Source organism: Thunnus albacares, chromosome 19, assembly GCF_914725855.1.
Source record: "Thunnus albacares chromosome 19, fThuAlb1.1, whole genome shotgun sequence".
NCBI lineage: Eukaryota > Metazoa > Chordata > Actinopteri > Scombriformes > Scombridae > Thunnus > Thunnus albacares.
Window position 1 is genome coordinate 27,738,769 of NC_058124.1, and position 25,589 is coordinate 27,764,357.

General features: G+C 39.6%; 1 protein-coding gene across 2 annotated transcripts in view; it reads right to left on the reverse strand.

The window, feature by feature from the left end:
* Positions 1 to 526: 526 nt before the first annotated feature.
* tmem65 (transmembrane protein 65) overlaps positions 527 to 25,589 on the reverse strand; it is a 41,008-nt gene continuing 15,945 nt past the window's right edge. Inside the window, exons 2-7 of one of the 2 annotated variants that reach the window (XM_044335673.1) lie at positions 12,659 to 12,703; positions 12,005 to 12,072; positions 11,766 to 11,820; positions 6,006 to 6,048; positions 4,476 to 4,581; positions 527 to 4,004 (exon numbers count right to left, since the gene is read on the reverse strand). In XM_044335673.1, coding sequence (XP_044191608.1) covers positions 3,873 to 4,004; positions 4,476 to 4,581; positions 6,006 to 6,048; positions 11,766 to 11,820; positions 12,005 to 12,072; positions 12,659 to 12,703 — 449 coding nt within the window. In that variant the 3' untranslated portion in view covers positions 527 to 3,872. Of the gene's footprint in view, positions 4,005 to 4,475; positions 4,582 to 6,005; positions 6,049 to 9,088; positions 9,444 to 11,765; positions 11,821 to 12,004; positions 12,073 to 12,658; positions 12,704 to 25,589 lie in introns of those variants that run through there. The other variant, XM_044335674.1, reaches the window with a different exon arrangement.

A 25,589-nucleotide genomic window follows, 5' to 3' on the forward strand; every position in this document is an offset into this window, starting at 1 on the left:
TCTAATTGACATTGTGTGTGTATGTAATGTGCTGTTGTGTGTAGCTTTGTATTTTATATAGTGCGTTCTGTGTGTTTTTTTGGGGTTTTTTTTGCTTTGTACTGTTTGTTGTTGTGCTGTTTTATGTTTTGATTGTGGGGATTGTTATGGATGCTAATTAGCTTCGAGCTAACTCCTGCGCAGTGCATCTTTAATGTTTAAAACTGCACACTGTCCTGATCAATAAGTCAAACAAACCAATCATTCTAAGTTAACAAAACATTGATTATACACTAATTAAAACATTAAATTATGCACTAAATTATACATACTGCTCCTTTAAGAAAGGTCTAAAGCTGCATTTAGTGCTAAATGTGACTCTGATGTGAACTTACAGTTTCACATGTTCTGACCTGAGAGCTGCTCCAGTGTCTCCAGTGTCCCTCTGATGTAAGTTTAACTGGTTTGCTGCTGGACCCTTCAGCCGCCAATGATGAGTGAACTTCAACTGACTGAGAAGACAAAGAGCCTCAGATCACCTGGAGGGTCAGAGGTAAATACTCCCAAAAGTATTGTTTTATTTTAAATTGCACATAATGTTGCAAAATACACACATTGTATATATATATATATATATCCTTCGACATCACTGGTTTTTATATTACATACAGTACGTGTATCAGTGCACAACAGCTGCTGCTGTTCCAGATTGTCCACAAGATGGCAGCACAACACAGCATTCCTTTAACTGACACGATGAGATTAAACATGTTTGTTCAGATGCTTCCAAAACATTTCTTCTCTCTCTCCTCGCATTTTTCTTCTTTAGAGAATGAAATTATGCAAAATATCATCATCATCATCATCATCATGAGCAGAGAGAAACAAAACAATACACGCAAACATCAGATGATAGAGAAACACACAAGTTCAGGTTGAACAAGGTGAAAAGAGCAAACTCTTAATCAATTCTTCTTGACAAAGTTCCCCACATGATTTAAATTAGTATTCTAACACTTCCTGTCGTCTTTCTCTTCATCCTCCACCAGAAATCTCATCTAATGAGACACACCGACAAAAAAAAAAAAAAAAAAAGTCCCTCGAGGCTTTCACAGTTAATCCAATGACAAATTTAAATGATCTCCTGCTGCCAGAAACTCATTAAAAACATTGTTCAAACATTTTGTGTGTCACCAGTCACTCCAAGGTTCAGCTGTTTGCAAAAAAAAAAAAGTTTCCCCCCCACAGACTTTAATTCCTTTTGATTTTGGGGGATTTTGGTTGATCGTTACTCCTAAAACTCTAAAAACCAGCAACATCACAGCCGGTATTACAATGGTTTCCTCAGGTTTTGGCAAACTTATCAAGGTAAAGATATTAATGAGTACTCTTTCCATATATTTTCTGACCTGTATAGATGATAAACTAAGTGATATGTTCTCATAAAGTCCAGTTCTGAAACTCCCGGCGGGTTGCAGTCCTACACTTCCTACACTCAAATAAAAAGGTGGAAAGTAAAAATAAAGCGCTGCATAATAAACTGGATATAAACAACTGTAAATACAAGAAGCATCTTGTAAATGTGCTTAAAGCAGCAGAGTTGGAGAGCAGAGATAAACTGAAACTTCTAAACTGATTTTTGATGATACAAACTGGTTCGAACTGCTCGGCCTCATGTGGCAAATCCCGAACCATCTGGAGCTTCAGGTCTGATGAAACAAACTTAAAAAAAAAAAAAAACTAATTACACAGACGGCTGGAAGCGAGTCAAGTGTCAAGAGAGAGAAAATAAAGAAAAAAGATGGTGTAAACTGAAAATAGTGTGTATATATATATATATCGCCACTAGGCACCTTCTTCAATACTCAACCTGTACAAAACATTTAAAGACTTTCCAGCATATTAAAAACCATCTGATATGGAAATAAAAAAGTGTGATTATAGAGCTACATCAGTTCTTCATGCAAAACACTAAAAACATTCCCATCGAGGTAGCAGTTGACACTGTTCCTTTAACTTTCATTTACATTAGGTTTGTTTTTTTTTTTTTAAAGATTAAAGACACACAAAACAGCTGATACTTCAATATATAAAGTGACTTTATATTTGTCACTATAAAACAACTGCTCAGTTTCAGCTGAAATAAGGAGAAAAGTTTGTAGTTTTTGACCCAAAAATGAAGAAATCGATGAAGTTTCCAAATGTATAAAGTGTCTGCTGAAGATAAAAAGTCATGTGCTGTTGTTTTGAGTAAACTCGAGTTAAAAATAATAATAATAATAATAATCAGGCAGTACGAGACAGTCTGTTAAAACATGTGAAATAATATTACAACTGCCAGAGCAGTCGGTTCGTATCTACAGTTGGTGTTTCTTCTGTCAGGAGGGGAAACGACCAGTCAGCTGCTAAAACGATAAACATTAGTAGATTAGATTATTATAAAAAAAACAAGACGTCGTCTAATACTCAGTTGTAATCAGCAGCTGAAGCTTGATGTTTGGAAAAGAGGAAGAAGAATCTAAATTACAGCCGACAGCTGAAACGAGTGATCGTTTCCCGTCCTGCGAGCTACTCAGGCAGCGTTCACGCATCGACGACAGGGAGAGAAACCCAACATCTCCTCTCACTGGAAACCAAACTGATCTGATTCAAAAGAGAAACATTTAACTCAAGACTCCTTTAATTCCTGTTTTCAGTGCGTCGGACTTCGGACTGAACCACAGCAGGAAGGAAAAGCTGCTCACAGTCTTTAAAACTGGGCTCATAAAGAGGAGATACAAGCGCCAGACTGGTTCTGCATCTGTTAGGGATCCATCTGACGTCTCTCCTGATACTAGTATCGAAACCTCAGTTCAGGGCATCGATGCCAATTACACATCTGATACCTGTGTTCTGTTTTTGCAGATTTATACCCCACTGACTGCTACTCTCACTGTTATTATGGTGGAATTACTGAATTTTAAATTAATTTCAGCACATATATCCATATATGAATGGATAGATCAGATGATCAAGGTTCCAGGGATATAGGAAGTACACTGATGGGACATTCTGAAGCTTATTAATGTCCGAACATGTAATGATGGCGCCAAACGAATATTTCATTGATTTGATCTCTCTGATTGTTTTAAGTCGAGTATGAATATGTGTTGTGACATCATTCTGATTGGTATCAAGTTGTGATGTCACAGCTCTCTTATATGATGGTTGATCTGACACAGACACGGACGTAGCTGTGAGAATCGACTGGTTTACTTTTACTGGAAAGAAAGTGAGACGTTTGATGATTATGATAAAAGAAAAGAGGCCGGTGTACTGTGTCAGACATGCTTTGAAAACACCTTTCTGAGGTCAGATTAGCGGGGCTGTGCACGGCCGTTTCTGTTACTTTCCTTATCTTAAACAGACATTCACGCTGTGATTGGCAGCTGTGTGGAGCGCAGCGAGTCGTCACAGTTTTAACTCGTCTCTCTAACTGTCACTTTTAATGTGAGCAGCAGCTTGCAACACTATGAATGTGTTCTGGGAGAGACTTTCTAAAGTCACGTTAACTCAACAGCCAGCAGCTCTTCTGCTCCGTCTTCAAGTTTAGCCGTTCAGAACAACTGTAAACAGACTGCAGAGAAGCATTCAATTAAACAAGATTAATATGCAGGATTTATATTAGAATCATAAATTATAAATTCCCTTTTTTAAATGAGTGAACTCTCATGGATTTGACATATCTCCAGAGTGTGGAGCACCAGAAGAAGTTATAAGTGGATATTTGTGAACGCTGCCTGAGCAGGAGGACGGAGGAACACCCGAACTGTGAATACTTGTTGTAAAGTTTGACATCAGCAGTATCCAGTTTGTAGGTGTGGCGGTGTCGTGTGCGTAGCTGTAGTGGCTCGTTAGGAGGAGTGTGACGCCGCGTCGTCACCGGGCTGCGCTTTGTTTTCTTTCTCCTTGTCGTCGTCGTCGCTCAGGAAAAATAGCGGGAACATCCCCAAAATACAGCCGATGGAAACTCCGATAGCTTTACCCTGAAGGAGGAGAAGAAGAAGACGTCGTGTTCATAAGATCTCAGTTTTAAAGAAGCAACTTCGACAAACTAAACAAACTAAAGGAGGAAACTACTTTCATTAGTGATTAATATATCAATTACATTCTGATTTATGTAGTTTTTAAGTCTGTAAAATGTCTATGACTCTACGATCAACGCCTCTAGTGTTGCTTTTCCTGTATATTCTGCAGTCATCTGATTGTATATTTTGATGGTGAACAGCAGGAATTTCATACACGACGTTTTTAACACAACATCCAGAAAAGCAAAGATTCTGTGCTCCTAAAGATCCTGCATGCATGTGGTCCACACAGCTGATTTAAGCTGCAGCCAGACCAAAGTCCGCCTGGTGAAATTTACTTCTTTTTTAGAAAACAGGAAGTAGCGTGAGTCAGGACTGTGAGAGAGCTAGCGAACTCCCACAGAAACAGGAACCTGTCTATATTCTCACCATGTGCGAGCTGACCCTGGTCTGCCACATGTCCGCCTGTTTGGGCGTCATATCTGGAACCTGCATCCCCAGTTTGGACGCCAGAGCCTCTACATAACCTGCAAGACTACACAGACACACACATATATATAATTATAAGGACATTTCATGACAGTAAAACATCTTAAAATCTTATCTTGAGAGGATAAGCTTGACGTTATTCTACATTTTTTAAATTGTAAACAAATCCCATGAAAAGACTTCTGACTCTATCTGTAACACCCAACACCAAACCAACTGGTTCCTACTGGAGACATAAATCTTCTATCATTTTTTAAACAAGTCTCAGTAATTTCCTGAAACAGCTGGACACTGTAGTTTTTAGAAAATGTTACGCAAACAAATATTAAAGTAAACAGTTGTTGGGGACAATTTTCAGTCACAGATTAAAGTACGAACTAAAATAATATCTTTTTTTTTGATCAAATGTTTTATTTTATTCAAAGTTTGGAAAAAGACAATGTACAATAACAGCCAATGTAACCCCAGGATCTCCCAGGACCCTCCAGGACCCCTCAGGACCCCCCAGAACCCCTCCAGGACCCTCCAGAACCCCCCAGGACCAACGACTGCAAGCCTTCAGCTGCTGACACCCACAAACCAATTCCTTAACTCTGATTACACCAGCAGCAGGACGACTCTGAGTAAATTACATCTAGCATGAACATCCAGTCGCTCGTCGAGAGCCTGTCGGGATGTTTCCGCCTCATAGAAACCAATTTCTCGACCGCAGCGAGAATCAGAGTCTTTCCTGGCAGCTGAGATGCATCATTCAGGAGTAAAAGCAGTTACGGATACGGGTATAATCAAGGAGAATATGTCTGATAACTGCGAGGACACTCTGTTCCAAACACGATGCTCGACAGGCAGGAATTCCCAGAACATGAGGAGGAATGAATCAAAATTAACATGTATTAATACTAAAGTTATACAAAAGTGACCACAAAAGATTCAGAAGTGAGTAGTTTTTCCAGATTTACAATTAAACTGTGAGTCATTTTCATGAATCAGCCCCCAAATATAATCTCCCATCATCATATCCAGTGATTCATGTTGGTTTTTTCTGACTTTATGTGAATAAAAATGTGCAGATTTGCCTGTTTTTCCTTTGGAAATACGTAAATTTCAAAATATCACCATCCTGGTCACAAGAACAAAGTTTGAAGGGAATAATAAGAATTTTCTATATTTTTTTTTAGGTATAAGCTATTAGGAAATAACACTCACTACTCACTATTAATAAGTCTGAGTTTGTGTAAAAGTCTGTGAATAAAACAGAAGGAATTAAACAGAAAAAGTCCAATTATTTACTTTAAATTTTAAACTAGAAGGAGCCAAAACAAACATCACACACAGCAAAACAACAAGACTAAAATCCCATACTTTGTTCATTTGCAAATTGAATTTAAAACGTGACACACAGACTACCTTCGTCTGTTCTAACCTGCGCTCGTCTTCAGCTGTAAATAAAAACGTTTTAAGGCTTCTTACCCGAGACCTGCCAGATCTGAAACCAGGTTCCCCAAAGCAGCAGCTGCAAGAACGGAAAGAAATAAGAAACACTTTGATTTTCTGACAGTCTCTGATGAAACACACAGTGACAGGAGAGGAAAACACATCATATAATATAGTATAATTCCAACACTCGCTTTCTAAACTAATTTATAACACGTAAGGTTTAGTTCAAGGGCTCAAAATTGGCATGTTTTGATATAATGTGGTTTTAAAAATGGAGATCTTCCTCTCAGGGTTTTCTCTCAGAGAGCAGGGATGTTTGGTTTTTAAGAAACTTTAAAAGGATCTATGATAAATCTCTTACTGAACTACTGACTAGGATTTGGATGTTCTCCGTAGTCAGATTGTCCATTTCTTTGTTATCTGTTTAAATCTGTAAAGGTCAGTCCATCTTAAGTGAGCCCGGTCATGTGAAAGAAAACTGAATAGTAGGTTATCATTTTATAAATCTTTTGTATATATATGTTACAAATGTTTTCAAACTAAAGAGTCGATGTTTCTTATCAACTGAATGTAATGTCATTGTCATTTTGGGGACACGTGTTGGTGAAGAAATCCGACTCCTAGGCTAGTTGAACTCTTGAACTTGTTTCTATCTGAGGATTGCTTCCTGACCTCTGGGGTTAGCTAGAGATATCTTTGTCTTAAGCCTTCTGTTTTAGAGACTGTCTGGAGGTACCTAGACAAGCTAAAGTTTATTGGTATTGATTGACCATGAGGTCTCTGTTAGATTGTGTGACCATACTTGTTTGTAAGAAGGTGTAACGGTTTGTGGAAGTGTCCATTCAGGGACCAGGTATAAAACTGTCTAGTTTGGGTTCACAGTCTTTAGAAAAAGGGCCAACTGAACAACATGCTTTCTCTCCAAAAAATACAAGATGATTGTATTTTTGTTTGCGTTTGGACATTTGTATAATTGTTACTGATGATGTGATGGATTGTATAGTGTCTACAACTGCTTCAACAAGTAAAAATGTTAAATGTGTTCTTTATGTCTCAATGTGCCTCTTTCTGGATAGAACATTTCCATAACAGTCAGGTTAGGCTAACCCATTGTCGCTAACTTCAGGGCTAACCCTCTTCACTTCAATCAACAGGTGGCAACAAGACACAGGATCTTGTCTTGGGTCTTGAGGAGTTGTTGCATTTATTAACAGCCTGAACTGTTCATACAGCGTCAGATATTAACGGGGGCAAAAATAACCCAAGAAATCTCAGAAAGCCCCTAAAAACCATGATTGAGAGGCAAAAATCACCACTAGGATTTTGAGAAAAATAACTCTAATTAAACATTAAACCATCATTTTATTTTCATTCAGTTCATGTAATTTCCATTTCTGTCTCTAACATACTCTGACACAAACAGCGTCGTTGTTCAGTCCCTGGCAGAGGCCAAACAACTCTGGACCTGCAGTGAAGTTGGCTGCTACAATGGACCCCGTCACCAACACCGCCCCCAGCAAATAAGACAGCCAAGACAGTCGCTGCTTTAAGAATTGAAAAATGGAAAATAGACCAGCTTGATGATGAAGAGGTGAATAAGACGAGTCTCCTCTTCAGTAAAGCAGGCAGGGCTCAACCAGCCAAACACAGCCAGACAGCTAGAAGCTAATCACGACTAGAGACTTTGAAATGTCTTCGGTCTGGCGTGTTAGCTAACATTAACGTTAGCAAGTTAGCTAGCTAACGTTAATGTTACAGCCTACATGTGGGTCTTGCCAACTGGTGGGCTGATCAGTGCTGTTGACTAACGTGCACCAAGTGAAGAAAGCTTTTTAGTTCCAGATCAAGAACATATTTTTTTATTTTTTCAGTCTCCTCGTCGAGTCTATAGTGTTATTTCATCCATAGTCAAAACCTCAGCAGGGCTACATTTGGAGATGAAATAAAGCATGCTAAAAAAACCTTAAAAACTGAAGTTATTTCCAGAAGTGCATCAATAAAGAAGGAATATTACTCTCATTTTGGCTCTTTTGACAGTACTTGCAGTTACTAATCTGTAATTCTGTGAAACACCTGAGTTTGTGGCATGCAATGCATCAGATGCACAATGATGACATCATCAAATTTAGACTGGTTTTGACATTATTCCCCTCAACTAGAATCTAATTAGATCAAGCCCATTAAATATTGTCACAATCTCATAACACTATAGTAAGTCAATTAATATCAGTGTAGGAAAAACCAATCGTCGATCATTCCTTTAATCATTGATATACAATCCGATCACCAATCGGCACAAGCCAAGAAAGTGGTGGCCTAAAGGTTAGAGAAGTAAGCTTGTGACCGGAGGGTCGCTGGTTCAATCCCCAAGACCAGCAGGATAAATCTGGATGGGGAAAGTGAAGAAGTGAAGTGAAGCCTCTTCCTCATTACCACCACTGAGCTGCCTTTGAGCAAAACCCTGAACCCCAACTGACAGCTCAGTGGCAGCAGATCAGACAGCGGTTGAACTGGGCAGCTTCCGGGTAAAAATGTTTAACTGTGTGAATGTGATCCTGAAAAAGAGAGCACTGCTCTCAGAGAAACTCCCTGAATAAAAAAAAAAAAAAAAGTCCTACTCCTGACAGACTTTGTTTCGCAACCGCTGGCTTTTGATGGATTTAATTTACTTCTGGGTTTACTGGGACAAAAAACTCTGACAGAAATCCACCTTCTTGTGTGTGTGTTGACTTCTTCTTACCAGGGACTATTTCAATCTGACAGTTTGAATTTACAGCTAAGCCACCCTGATAAAAAAAAAAGTTTAATTTGCAAGGTGGATGGGCTCAGTCTTAAAGTGTCAGTAGGTTTTAACTGAGGTGGCTGTCAAACGGTTGAACAGCTGCATTTACGTCCAACACTCAAACCTTTCTGGCATCAGAACACCAGGGAAAATGCTGGTTTCAGCCTCTGAAAGGTGATGATTTAATGTGTTTCTTTGTCATACATGATACTAAACTGAATATCTTTGGGGTTTTGGACTGTTGTTTGGACAAAACAAGACGCTTAAAGTCACCACCTTTGACTCTGGGAAATTATAACTTCACTTTTTACTATTTTCTGACATTTTACAGACAAAACAATTAATCCAAAATGAAAAGAACTGTTAGTTGCAGCCTTACTGTTATCCACATATGAACTTTTCACAGCTATAAAACACTTTATAGCTCCTAACACTCCTTCAGACATGGTCGTACAAACTAGTTCATATCGAGCATATTGTCATTTTTACAAATTGTTTGAGAAGCTCAGACATCCAAAATGACACCTGACGCCTTTTAGAGGTTTTCTGGGAAAAGTCCAAGTGGGGGAAGACGACGTGCACATCCCATCTGGTCTGGGAACTCCTGAGGATCCTCCAGGAAGAGCTGGAGGACGTAGCTGCAGAGACAGATGTCTGAGCTACCTCGATTAGCTTGCTGCTACTGCAACCTGGACGCAAGTGTCCAAAAATTGATAAATGAACAACTGATCCAACTGGACAAATAACTGGTGGACTGAGGCTGTTTCATCCCTCCAACAAGCCCCTAAATTATTGGAAAACTTGAGAAACTCCTCGACACACTAGAGCGAGTAAATGTTCCTAAACTCTGCAGTGCCTTGTGGCATCTCTGCTTCTCTGTACATTCAAAGAGATGAAAAGCAGCGAGAGGAATCCTAACAATAGATCAAAGCAGTGAAACACAAAAAAGAGAGTCAGTAGGAGTGAAAGAAGGTGTGAAAGTCTTTCCAGATCAAAGAGCACGTTTGGAAAACCACCAATACACCAGTTAGCTCATTTCTCCGAAAGCCTCATCTCTTTTTCTGCCTTCATAGTTTTACTGCCAGAAAAATCTGCTTCATTACAATTTAATTTAATATACAACATTAACAATATTTGGCAGCTATGAATAATTCACACTGTGGATTGGATTTTCACAAGGGACGGCTTAGGGTTTAGCAGAAAATATATTTGTTCGTGGTCATTAAAACTGTAAAGGTGCTAAAGATGTGTTTGTTTTGCCTTCAGCGGATCTCTGGAGGCATAAAGAGCGACGATGCTTGAAGCCGACAGCACAGAGTTTCCTGCGGGAGCTTAAACTCCAGATGGAGGCAGCAATAGAAGTTTCCTTCAAAAGAAAAAAAAACGGCTCCTCGACGGCAAACGGAGAGTTGAGACGGCGATAAAGTCTCACCTCGTTTCAGCAGCACCTCTGACACTGATTGTGTATGACAGAGAAATGCCAGCTGATATAATAGAAGTCAGTAATAAAAGCTGGGAAAAGGTTCCCCCGCTCAAATAAAATATAAAAATAGAATCAGTAAACTAGTGGAGCATCTCGGCGGGCTCGACGACGATGAGGCGAATATAAAGCGGCGCATGGATGGATAAAAGCATCACAGCAGAGCTATTGATCTAGAGCCCGTCCTCAGCCCTCTGATTTGCACTTTGCAGAGGAAATTGGGAGCCAAGTATCCATGGAAACGGAATAATCTAGCAAGTTGAGGAGAGAGAGAGGGAGAAAGGCAAGCTCCGGTGACTTTATGGTTTTCACAGCGTAATAAAGACCTCAGAACCGCACCCATGATGACAGCAGACTGTGTGTTGCAATAAAAGTGCAACGAGATCAAGAAAATTCATGAGATGAGAGTTTGTTGGTTTTTTTTAAGAGGTTTCAAGGCCTTTTTATACAGCTGGTGGCATCACCTGAGCTATATGAGGGACAGAAAGGTTTTCAGACACTATCGGCTATTGGTGAGAAGATGTTTTGTGATGGATGTCTTCATCACCTCCTTTAGAACTACTGGTTAAAAGGTTAAATAACTGGTAAATGTCACTGGTTTTTGTGCCACTGGCAGTGAAGGGTTTAAAAATCTGAAATTGTTTAGTTAACTGGAAACTTTATTGTTCTTTCTGTGTGAAGTGTGAAGTAATAATGTGTCGTTATACACAAACTCAATACGTGTGATTTACATTTAAAATCTTTTCACATTCTTTTGATACGTATTGATACAAGTGTGAGCCTGAAACCAATTATTAATCAATCGATCCTTTAATAATCATTTAGTCTACAGAATGTTATGAATTAAGAGAAAAATGTACGTTTCCCAGAGCTAAATCAACCGACTAAATAAACCTCAAAAGATATTCCATTTATTTATGATATAAAACAAAAAGCAAATCTTCAAATTTGAGGCTGGAACTTAATTTAACTAATTATTTTAACACTAAATAACAAAATCCAGTTGTTAAAAAAAAATAAAAGGAGCTTATAGAAGTCAGATTAGGACTTATTTATAGATTTATAATGAAATCTTCAATGATATTTTTACATTAGCCATCAAATTGTCCATTTATTATATCCGCTGCCTTTCATTAAACCACATTGAGGGTTAATATTTTACACTGCAATGTTACTTTTATTCTCTTGTTTTATCTGTCTTATTCCCTTTTTAGCTTCTTTTTAACACTTTTTAATTGTTTTTATATGTCTTTTTACTTGTGTTGCTTTTATATTCTGTTTTAATGCCTTTTATGCTCCATGTAAAGCACTTTGAATCACCTTGTTGTTGAAATGTGCCTTATTTTGATGTAGGCATTATTATTTTTTATTTAAATTGTGGTCATGTGCTTTTGGATTTCAGGATTTTATTGTTTGTCTTGTTCTTATTTATGTTTCTGACATCTTGGGAGCATGTTGGAATATCATAACATATCATAAGATCCATCTGTTTTATTGTGGTTGAACTGGGTTAACTGGTGTCTGATCTTACCAGCCATGGTGGAGATCCCCAGAGTGACTCCGATAGAGAGTTCGATCTGTGTTCCCTGGAGAACAGAAGACAATGAGTTGAGACGTTCATCCAGACGCAGCAGCGTTATCACACTAAACAAATAAACTCAAGAAAATTAGATCCGGGTTCGATTCCAATTAACTAAATCGTTTTGTTTTTTTTCTTTCAGGCAGGTAATCCCAGTTAAATCAATCTTCATTATGATGTAAATAACTTACTGCTGCGATCATGATGGCGTTATCAAGGAAACCAAATCCAACGAAGGGAATGGCGTTGTGGAGCAAAACTGCAAACAGATAAAAAAAAGTAAATAAACAATTAAAACAGATAATCTGACATTAAAATTGAGATTTATTTGGATAATTTAACACATTAGAGGCTTTAAAAAGCAGCAAAGCAAATGATCATTTTTACTAATCTGGCTGGTAAATGAATAGATGAAGTTTAACACAATTATATTATTTATCTAAATTTATCTTTTTGTCATTTCCAAAAACAAGCAGAACTATTGTTTTCCAGGGTTTAAAGATGGTTTTCAGTGAGTTTCAAAGTGTAAAAAGATCTTTCTCAGTTTCTAACTGAATTAACCGATTTAACCTCCTAACTGAAACCAGTTAGGAGGTTAAATCCAGTTAACTACTATTTACAGTCTGTGTGTTTGTGTTTGACAGCTTTGATCTACACCATCAACGGAAAAAAAAAAAAAAAGTACAAACTATTAAAACTCGTCTATTTATGTGGGACATAAACAGTCAGGTCATAACTGCTGACATCATGGAAATACTGACAGATTCATTACAGGTTGCAGATTGTTTCCCAAATACAGAGGATTTGTGTGTTAGTGTGTGTGTGTGTCAGATTTTATCTCTTACTATATCTGATCTGGGCTGCAGTCGGCGGCGAGGTCTCCAGAGTCTCTGAAAAAGAAAAAAACACATCAAAAAACACGTCAGATGTTTACTTATTAACTGCTGAGGTTTGAGTCTGAGCTTCTGCGGCAACACAGAGACACAAGTTCGCTCATCACAGTCGCACTCTTATGTTCAAAAATGTACACTTTGGATTGGAGACGGTGCACTGGCAGTGACTCCTACAGTGAAGCTGTTTCACATTCACACATTGTTCTGTAGTGGTAGAGAACACATCGTCCCCCTCAGTCTACTCAATCAAAACTCAACAAATCATGTCCTCGTCTTTTCACTTTCTTCATCCCGACAATTACTCAAAAATGACAAATGATAATCTGTGTGTATAATATTCCAAATGATTACTTTTGCCATTTGATATGACCTGCATCAATATTTAATTTTAGCATGAAAAATGGTGCAGAAATGCTTGGTAGTGTCAATATGAGGTTGTTTTTTTCTTTTAAATGACAGAAGTCTGTATGAAGATGCATCGTCTTGACCTGATGCGTCTCATTAACTGGGCAGTGAAGACAGATGATGAACACAACACTGACATATCGTCACCCTTTCAGTTGGTAGAGATGCACCATATTGGATCAGATATGCCGATATTTCCAACTCATTGTGGCCGATGCCGATATATGCACACATTTTTTTCCAGCTGGCTGAGGAGACTATTACGCGTGCAAGCATAGATTGTACTAAGTATGATCAGACAATATATGAAGGAAGAAGTTAGGAAGACTGGAGTTCAGGAGCTCAGTGTTAAAACTTTAATGAACCTGCCAAGTTGGAGGAGCAGTAGAGTTTTCATTGAGTTTATTAGACAGACAGGATTAATGTGTAGGATTTAATCTCTGGTCCACACGCCGGAGCAGAAGGTGGCGGTAATGCACCTAATACACTGGTTGCCAACCGCCGGTATAAACCAAAAAGAAGAAGTTTTTTTTTTCCAAACAGAGTGGTACATCCTATCAGCCGAGGTGTTTCCTATCTGTGCAGCTGAGCACATCAGCTCCTCCGCGGACTATTTTACCCTGACGGTCCCGGTGCTTCCTCCGCAGGCTGCGCTTCACTCAGCTGCCCGTCAGACCCGCTGCTTCTTCCCACTTTAACCTCGGTGCTCCGGTTGGAACCACACGGAGAGCCAGAGCTAACGTTAGCTGAGAGGCTAGCAGAGCGTTAGCAGCATCATAGCCGCAGGGAAGCACAGCCAGCTAGCCTCCACTAGCCTCCCAGCTAACGTTAGCTGAGAGGCTAGCAGAGCGTTAGCAGCAGCATGACTGGAGGGAAGCACAACCAGCTAGCCTCCACTAGAAGAAGCACCTGCTCTGACGGGCAGCTGAGTGAAATGCAGCCTGTGGGGTGGGCACCGGGACCGTCAGGGTGAAACAATCCGTGGGGGGAAGCACAGTCAGGCGGCGGAGGAGAAGGCGACATATCGGCCTCTCATAATCGGCAGAAAATGTTAATTTCGGGCCAATGCCGATATTTCATTTTAGAGCTTATACCGGCCGATACCGATGACGTGCCGATAATATCGTGCATCCCTATCAGTTGGTATGTTGATCTTGTTTATTTGCACATCCAGCAAGTAAAGATAAACAATGAGCTGAGAGTCGGGTGAGCTTTGCATGCTGGGACGCGAGTGAAATCAACAGTTGCTCGCAGTAAGATGAAGAATTAATCAAAGGTCTGATCTGGACTGACAATAAAGTTCGTTGTCTTCTTGATGTTTGTGCTGACAGGAGCTGCTTGTGTTTCTGTTCTCGTTCCTTCCCCAGACACTCTGAGAGGAGAGGACGTTATAATCTGGCTTTCAGTGACGCATTTTGATTTGCTTTAATTTTTTATGTGTGAAAAGAAACCAAACCAAGGAGAAAAGTTTACCAATTCATCTCTGAAAACACCTTTATGTGCAAAAAGAGGAAATACTGAAAAACATGACTGGTGTGTAGAAAAATGCAAATTATAATGTCAAACAACCTATGGTAACCTATTTAAATCACTTGTTTTATTCAACCAAAAGTCCAACAAACCCAAAAGTATTTAGCTTACTTTCATATATTCATCAAAAAAGCATAAAATCATCACATTTAAGAGGCTGGAACCAGTGAATATTTAGCATTTATTCTTGGTAAATAACTATAACCATTAATCTATTGTCACAGTAGTTGCTGATTACTTTTCTGTGGGATCGTAGACGAATCATTGCAACTCTAATTTCCGATTCTAACGTCACATGATTAATATTCCTGCTACCTCTAATTGGCGAGAGAGAAGCAGCAGACTCCTGTCGGTGTGTCGAGCACCCTGGGGAGACACTGAGCTGACACAGGAGAAGTGGGTCACTGGAATACCGTCTCAGCCTGAGACCAATTACAGGAACAAGGTCAATTATAGCAAAGGATTAATGTGCTGAGCACTTCACTTTCTAACCTCTGTGTGTCTTGTGTGCTCATTTTGTATAATTTTCGTCAACTTTTCTGCCAAGTTTTGGTGAAAAGAAGCAAGAAAGATGCCAAGAAGAGCACAGATATAAACAGTGTGTGTGTGTGTGTGGCTGCATTAAAGGCTTCATCAGTCTGAGTTAGTCATATCAAGTGGATATCTGACACATTTACAGTCTTTTTAGCATCAAATTCCCTCTTTGTGTTTCCTCGGACAGTGTTTCCCTGTTGAGTTGCAGTGGAAGTATAGTAACAAAGAGAGGGACTTTGGCACAAAACAGACTAACGTTGAAACTAAGGATGCACGATATTATCGGCACGTCATCGCTATTGATAAAAGCTCTAAAATGAAATATCAGCATCAGCAATTTCTGCTGATTATGAGAGGCTGATTTGTTGCCATCTCCTCCGCCTCCTGACTGTGCTTCCCTCCATGGACTTCCTCCGCAGGCTGCGCTTCACTCAGCTGCCCGTCAGACCTGCTGCTTCTTCCCACTTTAACCTGAATAACAAACCGGGGCTCGGTTCTCTGGTTGGATCCACATGCAGAACCGGGGCTAACGTTAGCTAGAGGCTAGCTGGTTGTGCTTCCCTCCGCTAACGCTCCGCTAGCCTCTCAGCTAACGTTAGCCCCGGCTCTCCATGTGGATCCAACCGGAGCACCGAGCCCCGGTTTGTTATTCAGGTTAAAGTGGGAAGAAGCAGCAGGTCTGACGGGCAGCTGAGTGAAGAGCAGCCTGCGGAGGAAACACCGGGATCGTCAGGGAGAAACAGTCCATCAAGGAGCTGCTAAGTTTGGCTGCACAGATAGGAAACACCTCGGCTGACAGGATGTACCAATCTGTTTGGAAAAAAAAAATCTTTTTGGTTTATAACGGCGGTTGGCAACCAGCATATTAGGTACATTACCGCCACCTTCTGCTCTGGAGTGTGGACCAGAGATTAAATCTTACACATTAATCCTGTCTGTCTAATAAACTCAATGAAAACTCTGCTGCTAAACTCTACTTCATATTAGCTTCAGATAAACTTTTAAATACATTTTTGCACAGAAGGAGGACTGTGGATTTTGTCCTCCATCACTTCCATTGTAAGGTCATTATGAAGGGATCTTCTAATGGTCAGTATGAACAGGAGGAATGATTACAGCAAGAAAAAACCGGTTTCACTGTTCACACTTGAAAAATTGTGAACCCTTCCTTTAAGAAGCTGGACTCATCTTTCAAAACAAACAAGCAGCAGCGCTGTTATCAGACTCACACCTCGCTGTGTAAAGGTCAGCGTCTATTTAAGTACAGAGGAGACAGAGGCTCCTTCAAACGAACAAACCAGGTCAGTTATATATTCTGCTCCTTCAACATGAAACAGAGCCGTTACCTTTACTACTCTTTAAAAAAAAAAGGAATGTAGGACCTCCAAAGAGTGACCAGCTGTCTGTCGATGTCAACCTTAATTCAACCCATCTTCACCTACTCCCAAAGCTCCCATCACCTTCTTCTTCTCTCTTTATTAAAAGAAAATACGTCCACCTTAAAAGCTTTAAGGATCCTTTAGTGGAAACCAGCAGTCTAAATATCAAAGCCAGTGCCAGAGCCCGACTATCAGAGAGATTTGTGTCGTAAAATTCACACGAGGATCTGAAGTTTCCTTCTGCTTCCTGATTGAATGCTCAAAAAGCTGAAGTTGCCAGGCAACAACGGGACGAGTCCCCCTCCACACCCCCCCACCTCCCCGTGTGCAGTGAGCTATTCCAGCAAAACATTGCTCGAGGGCATTTACTCTCCACTGTGACTACAAAAACAAGTTAGTAAAGGTAATCTTTAATCCTGGACTTGCTGCTGGCAATCTGGCAACTCCTGCAGTTAGAAAATTAAAATTCAGGCAAAGAAGAAGAAGAAGAAGCCTGAGCGGAGCTGAGCAACAGGCTGCGACAACTGTCAATTAAGCAAATGGACTGTGAAAACGTTCCTGTGTTTAATCCGACTGAGACTGTTGGACCGTTTAAAGTACCTCGTATACTTTTGGATAAACTCAAGTTTGTCCTTCTAAGTGTTAAAAAACACATCTGACTGAAGCACAGCGTAAACATCCACAGAATCAAACCGATTAAACCAGAATTTAGATTTTTTTCTGTTGTCGGTTGGTTTAATTTTCTGTTTAGTAAAAGTCTGTGTAGGTTCATGATTGAAATCTGTCTCCGCACAGAGAGAAATATGCAAACAGCCGTGTGTACAAATGATTCTGTTCTATAAATCTTAATTATTGTGAAACTTTATGAATATTAATTTCAATTCCTGCAGTTTTACATATTAATGCTGCTTCCTGCTCCACAAGTCTTTTAATAAACTGCAAAAAGGAAAAAGAGGCAAAAGCAGCATCGGCAAAGTTCTTCAACAATCATTAAATGAGACCTTTAAACACAACTGTCACTCAGTTAAAGCGCAAATAATATATTGTTAGTATGACTTTTATCTGACCCTATGTATTTCACTGATTTTGGATGTTGGACATGGGACCTAAATATTCCATAATTTGCATGTCATTTTAGGTAATATGATATAGCCCTTCTTGGGGGGACCTTTAAATACAAATAATGGGTTTATGGTCAAGTTTGGAACTGTTCCAGATGTGGTATGTTGTGACACATAATATGTGGTGAGGTAGTTGTCAACCACTTGATTGGAGGGCTCCCAACTGACTTAGTGCCCATGGAAAACCTATGTTATTCATGTGATAAGATACAGATGTGTATCCCTATATAAGCTATGCACCGACAGTGGTACGGTGCCCAGACCATCTTTATACACGGAATGGACCAGATGGCCATCGTCTAATAAACGTCTACAAAATAAGAACTTCGTCAGCTCTTCCTTTGAACGATATCATCACACATCCTTCCTTTCAAATATTTAATGCTTCATTATTTTCAGATAAAAGTTTGTACCCAGTGACTAAATGTAAATCTAAAAAGATCTGTAGTCAGGTTTTATTTGCTAAAATCTGATGGTAATAATCTAAATAAACTATCAAGTTTGAAGCAAGATTTTACAGACGAGGAAGCTGCAATTAGTTTAATTTTGAAGCTTATTTCATTATAACATTAATATGTGAGGATGTTTTATAGAACAGTGAAAAGGAAACAGATGGAAATGTACTTTTAGTTGACATGAATGTCTGATGTAGTAAACTGAATTTAAATGAGAGGATTTTATAAAGTATTTCCTACATAAAAAAATGATTTATTCTGTAAATGTGCTGATTATACAAATGTAAAGCAAAACTAATAAAAGGTCCGCCTCACTGTTCACCAGAATCTTCCAACATTTTTATCATTATATATTATTTATTGACTTTATTGAGAGTTTGTCACACGTTATCAGTAATACTGTAATATTGCACAACTCATCACTTTGAACACTTGAACGGCGCCATCTTTGCATCGTCATGAGCTGCTGATTCGATGTGACGGCGACGGTCGTCCATTTAAAATCAACGCTGATCCTCCGTCTTTTGATTCACACATTTGGATAAAACCTTCTACACCAGAAAGTCTCCTGAGAACAAACCTTAAATCTTGGAGGTGGACAGTGAACCAATCACATCAAAACTACTTGACCGAGACATAATAAGCATTCATTACTCCCCAGAACTCTGCTACAGTCTCGCACCCGTCGACCATCTTGTCTGATGCCGATATTTCAGCGCCGGTCGATGTTTACAGTCCCATTAGCAACTTGAGACTGTCCAGACGACATTTTAGTTCATCTCTATAAACAATCTCTATAAAAATCTCTATAAAAAAGGCTAATAAAAAGCTAAGTCGTCGTTGGATGATAGCCAGTGGGTTATGAGAATGCATTCTGCTCTCCACACAGACTATTTACGTGCATGCCACCAAAGCCTGCTCAAACGTGATTGGTCAGTACTACTCGGACTACAAAGTGGAAACCAGAATCCTGTCCTACAGATTCTACATCCATATGCAGATCTGTTTCTAGAGATGAGTCATCATCTGAAAAGCTGGGCCAAACCACGATTAACATATTTGGGACCTCAAAGGCTCACAACCCTGTTACAGTTTCTTTAATGATGTTAATAAACAAACAGCAACTAAAACAAAATAAATAAATAAATAAAGAAAGAAAGAAAGAACTAGGCTACATCAAGAAAGCAATTAGCATTTTCAGTTAGTGCCTCAGTGGTTTCTATACAGATTTAATGAGATGGTCTAAACTGCATCGACGCAGCATAGTGAGGTCAGACAGTAAGATACAGTCAGTCTGTATATTCAGCCTCTGCACTGCAGTTTGTTAAGTAAGTCATCAGCACCCCCCCCCCCTCTCGAATTTAGTGCAAGTTCAATGCAAAGTGCAGAGAAACAAGCTGCAAACAAAGTGGTCGGGAGGGGGCTGCGTTCACGTGTCCAACACTTTGATCCAGAGTGAAATCTCTCATGATATTTGATAAGAGAGACAAGACATCTGACTTAAGGGATCACTACTTCTCCCATTATGATACCCAGATACAGTTAGGGGTTCGTAAATATGAACCAGAGTGGCAGGAAATCTTTTATGCATCTCTGTCAGGTGGGTGTAATACAGTTAAAAAACCCACAATGTTCTCTACAGGTGAAACTTATATTTATCATCAATTAATCTAATGTCATTAAACTGCTTGTTATGTTCCAAATATATTCCATTTACAATATGAAACAGAGAGCTAACAAATCATCACATCTGAGAAGCTAGAACGGGAAATTTTGGGGTATTTTTGCTTTAAAAATTACTTAATTATCAGAATAGTTGTTGCTTCAAATGGTTGCAGTTCTACTGAGAACCGTCTCTTCCATAAAAAAAGTTAAATCAAAGATCAAAGCAGGGACAGTAACTCACAGTATAAACACTCTGGGATTTAGGCAGAGATGTAATTTCTCCTCAGGCTAAATCTTTCATCATCTCCCTCACTAGTGTTCAGGATCTCAGAGCAAATCACGTCTCTCTGGTTTTTTTCATCCATTCAGCAGTTTATGTTTTTGGTTTGTAATGAATGAGCCTCACGCAGCTGCAGGAGTGTTTGTGGACTTTTTAATCTTGTTGAAAAGAAGAATATTAATTTCAAAACGTGCTGCTAAAAAAATCAGGCCACACACACGGAGGGAATAACCTATTTCCACCCTTTCTGACTTCCTAATGACTGCAGTGTGAGAACAAACACTCTTGAGGGAAAATGTGTCCAGAAATAGGTCTGACTGACGCAGACAAAAAAAATATGAATATCGCTGCATAATCTGCCGACAGCAGCAGATCTGGAGTCAGATGAGTGAATGCAGGAGACGTGGAGCGCCGAGCGAGTGTCTCGGTCTGCTGCAGACGGTCTCATAAAGCACATAATGACAGCGATGTGAGTCTAATACAGTTCATATGTCAGTGTGTGATTAAATCAAACATAAGCTGACTGGGGGGTGGGGGGGGGGTGTGGGTGTGTTTAATTAGACAGTGGCAGATGCGTGCTGTCAAACTGCTGATTAACAGAGTGAAACTGCTCTACAACACACAGCACACACTCCTCTGTTAGAGCTTTCACTGGGAATATTCCTGGTTATTTATTATTGTATGTTCAAATAAATAATTAATAAAGTTGATGTTATCTTACAGTCATTTAGCTGATACTAATACAGTCTAGTTTTCACTGGCGGATTTACTCGTTACACTGTCCCTGTGATGCTTGATGCTCGATGCTGATGTCAAAAATAATTAGCATTTGTCCTGATTTATTACTGAACACTACACCCGTCTGAAGGAGCTGAGCACTGATAACATCATTTCATTGTTTTGGCATGAAGTGGATCCTTGAAAACCTCCTCGTAAGATATTGTCGACTGTCAAAGTCTCAAGTGTAAAGCGAGAGAGACGTTCTCCCTTCAGTAAGTTAGATATGACTACGCATTCAAATAGCCTGGAGGTTTATTTTGGATCATTATCTTGCTGTAGGATGACCAGCTAGGTGTAGACCGACAGGTATCATGTGGTTCTGTCAGGGTTCCTGCAGCTTCACCAAGTTAAATTTAAGACTTTATTAGACATTTTTAATATCACATAGTATGCCTAGAATAATAAGTGCAATGAGAAATAAATGTTAATTATTTAAAAAGGTGCAATGTGGAGAATTTAGTGACATCTAGAGGAACCAACTTGGTAGAAATAGAATATAATATTCACAAGTATGTTTTAATTAGTGTATAATCCCATGAAAATAAGAGTCCTTGTGTTTTCGTTGGCTTAGAACGAGCCCTTTATATCTACAGAGCAGAGTCTCTTCTACGGAGCCGCCATCTTGCACCGCCATGTTCCTACAGTGGCCCAGATTGAACAAACCAAACACTGACTCTAGTGCTGCGGGCGGCCACCGTAGGTTCTCCTACACACTTATTACTCATTAATCATGACCTGGATGTGGATAAGCAGCAGAAGAAGAATGGATGAATGGATGGATGGATTAACTAATTCAAACAATAACTAATTCATTTAAGGTCAAAGGTCTGGTATAATAGAATCAGGGATTTTCCAGCCAGGTTTTGCTAAAATCACATTAAAAACTGTAGGAGAATGAAGGTCAGGCAACTGTGACCCGGAATGAGTGCCAGGTCACGGTGACCTGTACCGACGCCAAACATGTCAGTCCACCGAACCAAAACAGGAGACAACTGGAGATATTGGGAATGATGGAATACCACACACACACACAATTAGTGCAGAGACGCCTGCTCAAATTTGGTAAAAGTCCAAAGTTAAGTGAAATTGAGAAATGCCCCACCATTCTTCTTTAGAATTTGAGGGTGCCAAAAAGTCTGGCAAAAACAGGATGAGACTTGTCACGCAACACGAACACATACACACACATACACACAAATACACACACACAGCCCGTCTTCAGTATAAAGAGGCATGTCACGTTCTGTAATGTTGAAATTTTTCTCTGTCTACCTTGTTGGTGAGATTCCCCATCTGACACCTGCGTCTCGACCATCTGATTCCTCCGTTGTCCGCCTCTTTCTGCCACAACAGAATGTTATAACTAACATTACTGTTACATTTCACATTTAAGACTTCCGTGAATGAAATGTAAGACTTTTAAATACCTTTTTTTTTTTTTGAGGAAACCTAAATCATTGCTTTTTAAGACTTTAAGACTGCAAGTCACCAACTCTGGATCCAGCAAAACAGCATCAGACCATCACACTTCACTTCCTCCTTCAGACTTTTATACACACAAACGGTTTGTCAGTAATCAACTAATGTTTGGACTCCTGCAGGAATCGTTTGCATCAGCTTTAGAGAAATCTCTTCGTCTTCTTTAAATTGAAGAACGATCAGAAAAATGGAAAACGACAGACTGTCCTATTGAGTATCCAGGTAACGCAGGCTGTCATGTCACACTCGGCTCCCATCACACACACACACACACACACACACACACAGTGAGAATGGAAATTAACACCGAGCATCGGCCAAATGCTTCCTCCTCCTCCTTCACCAGCCAACCCGGCAGCTCATCAACCATCACTTGGACATTTAAATATTCGGGATGCCAAACCTTCATGTGGTGTAAAATTAATTAGCAGAGTCACTTTTGGCAGAAATAGTACACTCGTCACACTTTTCACTCTGGTGTCTTCTGATTAGTTTCCACATCAAACCTCCAGACGTCCGTTTTCTTAAATGTCACTCACTTCAAATATGACTCGGTCTGATTAAATATGTCACTGAACGTTAGGCTTTATGAAAGTTGTGCTCTGAATATAAGTTGTCATTACAAGACTTGTGAATCTGAGATTTGCCTTCGTGGTATCTAGTATAGAGTTGTAAAGTGGCGGGAGCTGCTGGTTCTGGGTTTTTCCCTCCATTCTGTATCCTCACTTCAATGATGTTCTCAACAATCCTGTAGGTTTAAGTTATGGACACAAGTGTTTATTATTTCAACTTGCCAGACGGCTCAAAATACTACAATACCCATGTGCCTCGGCTGCCATTGGTATGGGAAGATTGACAACTTACTAACTAACGACAGCTAACGTTAAAAGAGAGAGCAGCAGTGGTCGAGCGAGCTAGAGAGTGAATGAAGAGAGGGAGTGCTGGTAGCGAGAATGCCGGTGAATCAGATCAATAAAACCTTATTTTCTGATTGTTTCACAGCGGTTACATTCTGGAGGACAAATAAACACGTTCACACCCCCCCACACACACACACACCTCCGCTCGACCCTGAAGCTGAACGCCGCACCGCCTGATTTGGTCTGAACCTTTTCCTCTGCTCCGCTCACATTCACCGTCCGAGAGGCTCCCAAACGCTATTGATTTCCGAATGAATGGATATTTGGCGTTTGGTATTTTTGGCATTTAAAAAATATTTTTTGGGCCTGGCGGGGGTCCTCATTAGCCTGGCGGCCTGCCAGGCTTGTACTATTATAGAGCAAACACTGCAGTATGTCACCAGTATGGCTTCCTTGGACATTATGATGGAACCACCTGTGCTTTTACTGCCATGAGTCAAAATGTCGACTGTGTAAAAAAGGCCTATTAATTTAAGCTGCAGATTGTGTTTTCTCAACATTGTAATCTTTATCTTACGCCTGCTGTTATGCCACATTCATTCTTTTAATGTTGCAGTTACAGTAATTATGAGTTTCTGACTTGTAAATAACCTTCATGTCAAAACTAGGATTCTTCTAAAAGCTCAGATAAATCCGATTTGGCACTTAATAATACGGAAGCGCCTGAAAATCAATCAAACGCCTCATATCAAAGTCTGTCATTAAATCTAATTAAACCAACATTTATCAATGCACATTTTAAACCCTCATATATCTCAGTTATACTACTTCCTGTGAATGCTCCCTCTGATCCATCCCATCCATCCGACATAGTGCGAACATGCCATGAGCAACACGTAGATCATCATTTTGAATGTGCTGTCGTACTATTTGTTGATTGTTGTCATGCTATTGTTGATTGTCTTTCTTGTCTCTATGCAGTGCAGGCATATTTGTACCGGCATATTTTCACTGTTTTTATTGTTGATTGTATTTTCAATGCTTTTATTCGTAATATTTATGCTTCCAACTTTTTGCCTGCCCAGGGACAACAGATGAAAATGAGCCTTTCTGGCTAACTCTGGCATATTTTTCCGAAATGTTATTAATATGCATTGTCCCTGTCAAACAAAGTAATAAAATAAAAACAAATTTAAGCTCGGTTACTGGATGTTTCTTACCAAAATGCAACATCGTTGTTAACTTCTACCTCAAAGTTTGTATGTCTACAGGTTTGCAAAGTCGACTTTTTATCAAAGAACCAGATATTTTCTAACATAGTTGTTTATCTTTTGTGCTGATGATTTAATGTCTATTTAAGTTTTTAAACTTCGACTAATTTACGCATCACTGTTGCAACTGTATCACACAATATTGTTATTTCTGTTACCTCAGGAGTGTTTGTCATTGTATTATATTGTTCTTATTTCTTTCTCTGTGTGTATTTTTTCCCCAAAAAATGCCAATAAAACTTTAAAAATTGTAAAAAAAAAAAAAAAAAAAAAAAAAAACATGTCTATGGGAGAAATTAATGTGAATTTTACTTTTGGAACGAAGGATGCTGGAAATAGTTTCTCCCACCTCACAACTCAATATCTGTAGAACGAATAACTCTGAGGGTAATTACCCCACCGCACCAACAAACTTTCATATGTAATCAATATAAAAATATAACATGTGGTGGCAGTATTAGTGATTACAACTTTCATTCTACAACCATGGGCTTCATCTGCTGCTTTCACAGCCTCCACTCTGCTGGTTTCAGACTGGGAACCAGTTGCTGCCATTAGAGCATCACTGAGTGTTCAGAACAAATACAGCCCTGCATCAAAAAACCAAAACCCCACAGAGTGCTGTGATGGTGGTGGGTGGGGGTGGGGGGGGTGCTGTTACAGGTTCCAGTAAAAAGGTGAAATATTACCCAGGAGTGCCAGTTTGAGTAATAGATCCAGAGTCTGAAGGCCCAGTGGTTCATAAAGCTATAGGGAGGAGAGTCACGACTCTGGAAAGTTATCAGAGGGACGAAAATTTTATCCTCCATCGTGATGATCACCAGGTTAACAACTGCGGCTCTAACTTTGTCAGTGAACAGTAAAACCAGTAAAAACTGTTTCCTGCACTGGAACTACGGAGACTAAACTATGAACCCAGAACACAGGCGCTGCGGTGCCTCCTGCAATACAGATATGATAAATTATTTATTAGTTATCTAGTAGAGATGCACATCACCTCTGTCTCTCTCTCTCTCTCTCTCCATCACAAACATTAGTGAGAACTGTCTCTTACACTGTTGTGACTCATTAATTAACCAGTCAGCCAACCAGTATCAAGTATTCTCAGAGGCGCTGGTGTAAAA